Source organism: Gekko japonicus, unplaced genomic scaffold (genome assembly GCF_001447785.1).
Source record: "Gekko japonicus isolate JY-2015 unplaced genomic scaffold, Gekko_japonicus_V1.1 scaffold1388, whole genome shotgun sequence".
In the NCBI taxonomy this organism is placed as follows: Eukaryota; Metazoa; Chordata; class Lepidosauria; order Squamata; family Gekkonidae; genus Gekko; species Gekko japonicus.
This window is the reverse complement of record NW_015164228.1, coordinates 48512-53966: the sequence shown is the minus strand read 5'-3', so window position 1 is coordinate 53966 and position 5455 is coordinate 48512. Positions and strand designations below refer to the sequence as shown.

At 48.9% G+C, this 5455-nt stretch overlaps 1 protein-coding gene across 1 annotated transcript in view; it reads right to left on the bottom strand.

The window, feature by feature from the left end:
* Positions 1-1776: 1776 nt before the first annotated feature.
* KMT2B (lysine (K)-specific methyltransferase 2B) overlaps positions 1777-5455 on the bottom strand; it is a gene marked incomplete at its 5' end in the record, with an annotated part of 51282 nt that continues 47603 nt past the window's right edge. Inside the window, 3 exons of the mRNA XM_015408570.1 lie at positions 1777-2685; positions 3313-3442; positions 3948-4031. Coding sequence (XP_015264056.1) covers positions 2410-2685; positions 3313-3442; positions 3948-4031 — 490 coding nt within the window. The remainder of the gene's footprint in view (positions 2686-3312; positions 3443-3947; positions 4032-5455) is intronic.

Here is a 5455-nt window from a genome sequence, read left to right as displayed (position 1 = left end):
TCCTGTCTATACCTTGTGGCTAATAGCCACTGATGAACCTCTGGTCTATATGTTTATCTAATTCCCTCTTGAAGCCGTCCGTGCTTGTAGCTGCCACCACCTCCTGTGGCAGTGAATTCCATGTGTTAATCACTCTTTGGGTGAGTGATTTTCAGAGCTGTTCACTCAGGAGCAGTTCTCTCAGAGCTCTCTCAGCCCCACCTACCTCACAGGGTGTCTGTTGTGAGGAGGGGAAGGGAAAGGAGATTGTAAGCCGCTCTGAGACTCCTTTAGATAGTGAAGGGCGGGGTATAAATCCAAACTCCTCCTCTTCTTCATCTGGTTGGCCACTATAGAAAATGGAATGTTGGAGTAGACAGATGACACGGTCATAGTTTGCCTAGGGCACTAAAAAACCTTGGGGCAGTTCTGGATGGGTCACCATATAAAGTAAACTTGGACTTGTGGGTCCACATACCAATAAGGTTGGGATTGGGAATCACCACACTGCAGTGGTTAAGAGTGTCCAGCTGGGAATTCTGGGAGGTACATGTTTGAATCCCCACTCTGCCAGGGGAGCTTGCTGGGTGACCCTGGGCCACTCCTGCACTCTCAGCCTAACCTACTGCACAGGGTTGTGAGGATAGGAGAGGAATTGGTAAAATAGTTAAATATTCAGAGTTTGCAATGCGACCTTGCAACACACACATTTCCAACAAAAACAACATAAGCTACTTTGGGTCACCACAGGGAAGAACAGCAGGGTATAAATGAAGTAAATAAAACTAAACCGAATATCCTAAAAACATGTAAATGAATGCAGTACAAGTAGTATGTTTCGTGACTTCAATTCAGCAAGACAATACAGCTCCATTGGAAAGAGAATCAGCAGCGTAGCCTTAGGACAGGAGATATCTGATTTCCTTTTTTGAGAACAGAGCAGGTTACTCCTTTCTACAGTCAGGAACGGGCAGAACATTAAAATCTACCACTGATTAAAAAATCACATGCCTTCAAGGAGGTACAACTGACAGGATCAGACAGCATGATTACCCGAGTATGGTTTTCCTTTTAATGGAGATCTGGTATTACTGATGTTGCTGGTCACCATGAAGACTGTGGTCAAAAGCAGCAGATAAGCTAAAATTCATGAGCACACATAAAGCTTCCTCATACTGGATCAGACTGTCAGCCCATCAAGGTCGGTATCATCTACTCTGAATCGGTAGCAGGTAGAGGTCTTTCACATCACCTTCTACTCCATCCTTTTAGCTGGAAGATGCTGGGGATTGAACCTGAACCTGGGACTTACATGTTCTACCACTGAGCCATGGCCCCTCAACGCAGAGGCACACTATACTGTCTTTTTGAGTAAGTTTTGAGTCCAGTGGCATGTTTAGGACCAACAAACTTTAATTCTGAGTATAAGCTTTCGTGTGCTTGCACACTTCTTCAGATACATTGTGCCTGCACATGAAAACTTATACCCAGAATTAAACTTTGTTGGCCTTAAAGATGCCACTGGACTCAAACTTAGTTCTGCTGCTTCAGACCAACATGGCTACCCACCTGGCTCTGTCTTTTTGGGTATTTATATGCACGCTCAAAGACAAGCAAGCCATCTGGTCCCCATGTATTTTGAAATCAGTTCACATGACCTTAAATTCCTGGGGAGGGGGGGGGAAGCCCACTATTTTTCTGGTTAAGGAGTTTCTTCTTTTTCTCCTGTCGTGTGTGGAGATACACACGTGCTCTTCTTCAGCCTTAAATTACCACAACGGATCTCAGACTCGTGTCAAAATTGCGTTTTATTTAAAATTATACCAACAAGAATCCAACCCTTTCCCGGCTGAGTTGACTGAGCATCTTAAATAAAAAAGTGCATAGAAAATAAACAGGTTTAGAAATTTGTACAAATATTTACATCCTCCTGGGTTTGATGTTTGTTTTTTCTTTTAGACAGAGAATCTAAGCAAGGGGGGAGGGGGAATTCACAAAATTTAAAAGTACAAAATTAAAGAAAATGCTGTTCTCACCCCACAAGGGAAAAATAACAATAATCATCATCATCATCAGGATTTATGAAGCAGATGGGCGCAAATTAAGGGGTCAGATGGACGCCCTTCGAGACTTGCCCCATATCTCTGCCTGCCATAATTTCAAGCCACAGACTCAAGCGACGGGGCCGTTGGCAACGACCTCCTGTTCTGACACGAAACGCGCATCACTGATGCTCTTGGAGATGAAGTGTCTCCGTGCCTTGAGGAAAGAAAGGGATGAGTGAGCGCTGCAGCAGCAGCGGCAGCGGAGGCTGCTCCCTTGGAACGGCACGGCAGGGTTGGGTCCCCCTCCTCCTCTCCTCTCCCTTGGGCATGCCCCCCACCCTTCCTGGCTGCTCCTGGGGAAGGCCTGTAGGCGGGAGAGGAGTCCTCAGTTGAGAAAGCGGCGGCAGCGCTTGGCCCCACAGTTGCAAGGCAGCTTGCTGCCGGCGTCCTCAATGGGGAACTTGTAGTCGTAGGTGAGCTCCTCCCCGCGGAAGATGCGCCGCAGGGCGAAGATGACAATGTGCTTCTGGCCCTCCACGTGGATGACGCGCGAGTAGCAGTTGGGCTCGCAGGAGTGGTTGATGAAGCGGGCGGCGTTGCCGTGCATCGTGGCGTCCACCACGTCGAAGTCGTCGATGCGGAACATGTAACACCCGATGCCCTGGCGAGAGAGGAAGGGTTTCAGATTCCGGGACCCTGCCCATCGGCCCTGCCCCCTTCCTCTGTTTCAGCAAACCCCGTCCCCTCCCATCTCCGGGTTTGTCTCTTTTCCCATTCAAAAACGCCCAAAGGAAGTTTAGAAAACTAGTAAAGGGCCAAAAGTTAAAAACATCAACAGGTATAGACAAAAGTACACATGTTTATTTCAAAAGCATATAAAAACCTTGTAGGGCCCCAAATAAAGCCTCGTAAAATAGAATAATCAAAGTGACAAATGCACAAAAAAAGAACCACATATGACCTGACGTGTTTTGGCCCACAAGAGCCTTCTTCAGAGGTAAAATAGTAAAGAATACAACATGCAACAAAGCCCGTTACACTTGTTAGGCAGTAAGCAATTGATATAGGACCAAAAATGGAATGTTCCAACCTGGAATTGAATTACACAAAAAATTTTTTGTTTGCGGGGCCACAAATGTATCTGGCCTTGTGCCAGAAGCAATTGCATATATTGGAGATAGTAACAGTACCAATGTGTACCTTCCAGTTTACGTCCTAAGAGCACAAGTAAATTGCCTTATCAGGACCAATGTAAAATCAATATGTTTCCTGTCCAGCCTGCCTGTACCTTGCTGTCATAGTACTTCTCCCGCTTGTCTGTCAGCACAGATCGGATGACTATGCCCGAGTACTCTATCACCATCTCGCCGGCGTCGATGTTTCGCTTGCAGAACAGACCCCGGCCGTGGATGGCTGACCTGGAATGGGTGGAGGGAGAGGAAGGTGATTGCATATCAAAGAGCAGAAATGGAAGGGAAACAAGAATGTAAGAAGAGGCCGGCTGGATCAGACCAGTGGTCCATCTAGTCCAGCATCCTGCCTCACATAGTGGCCAACAAGTTCTTCTGAAGGGACAACAGGACACAGACAAGTTCAGCTGGCCAACAAGTTCTTCTGAAGGGACAACAACAGGACACAGACAAGTTCGGTAACACCTTAAAAAAGACTAATCAGAATTTAATTCTGAAATAGACTGTTAGTCTCTGTGATGCTGCTGAGACTTTGGTTTGATTTTGCTTCTGCAACAGACTAAGTCAGCGGCTACCCCTGTGGAAATGGGTTACCTTAAAAGGATGAGAAATAAGGAGGCGGGTCAAAAGTGAGCATGGCCAGCACTCACGGGAAATGAGAAGAAACTGCCCTCTTCCAGAGGAGGACCAGGGCTGTCGACTCTAGCAAGGAGCCAATGATCTGAGACCTTACCTGTAGACACCTACAGCTTCCTTGGAGGTTTTCTTCAAGTGCCGAAAGCGCATAGCCATGGGTAGCTCCAAGCTGGTCGCTCGCCTAAAACAAGGAGGAGGAGAAAAGGCCAGAGCAGACAAAGAAATCAGTACCACAGGGCAGGTTTGTGACTGGTGGGTTCAATCCTGAGACATTTCAAAAGGAAGTTCCTGGGCAGCTGCCAAGCAAAAGGCACCATGATGGATACATGGTGGGTTTTAGGACAGCAGCACACAGAGTTAAGAGCTGTCAGGATGGCAGCAGAATGTGCAGGAGTGACACATGGACACATGAACACATGATCCCTGCCCCATGATGGTGGTTCTCTGTTCCCGGATCCTGGCCCGGCACTCTAACCCCAACACTACACTGGTCTGCAAGTTCTCTTTGCTCAATGCCACCCTGAGCTACCTGTTGGCTGGCTGCAGGAAACATTCAAGGTCTGAGCATGCTGAAGTTTCTTGGTAGCTAACCCCCCCCAAAATACTGTACATCTAGAAAGCGGCCAATCCTAAATATCGATTAAGTCACAGAGGTTGACATATTTAGCTCAGAAGAAACAAATACTTTCCCCATGGAAGATCGTTTCTGAGGGTAACTGTGTTGTTCTGCAGTAGAACGGCTGTATTTGAGTTCAGGGACCAGCCAGGTGTTCAGGGCATAGGACGATGAGAGCCAAAGCTCTTTTGTCTGAACTTTGTCAGATAGACTTGCCAAGCCCCTGCTGGGCTTGGCAAGCCCCGCTTTCAATATCCCTTCCCCGCTTTCTAAAAATTGGGCCCGGGGGTGGGGGTGGCGGCCGGAAAGTGACGCTCTAGGATTTAAGTCCTCCTAGTCTCTATGGCTCTGAAAACCATAAAGACAAGGGCTAGAGCGTCAGTTTCTGGTTCCCTCTAGTGTGCACCAGTGCGAGGTCTCGTGGTGGGCGTGGACATCTGGTGCTTTCCTCGTGGCGTGGCCGGCGGTCTCTCTCTGAGGCACCTCACCGCCTGACCTCACTGCAGCGGTTCCTGAAGCCCCCCCCCCAGCCCAGTGTGACGGTAAGTATCGGGGTTCGGGGACCATAAGGTTTTGGGCTGCTGGGGGCGGGGTGGGCCCTTGCCTCTCTACTCAGTTGCACTGCGCGCAGCCAGCTGTTCCTGCATGCCCCATTGCTTCCCTGAGCCTCTCTGCTATTGCAGACGAGGTGCTCAGGGAAGCGGCGGTGGGGGGGCATGTTTAAATCCCTTTGTTTCCTTCCCCGAGATCAGGGAAGGAAAGAAAGGCATTGTAAAAACATGCTGCTTCCCTTCTTAAACCTTTCCAGCCGCTCTGCGGCTGCGGGCAGCTAGATGAGTGCGGGAAGCAAAGCAGGCACGTTTGCCTGTGTCCTCAGTCTCCCCAGCCAGCGTGCAGGCTGGAGAGATCGAAGGCAGCCAGCCATTCCTGCGTACCCTATTGCTTTCCTGTGCCTCTCTGCTATTGCCCGGGGGGGGGGGGGGGAAACC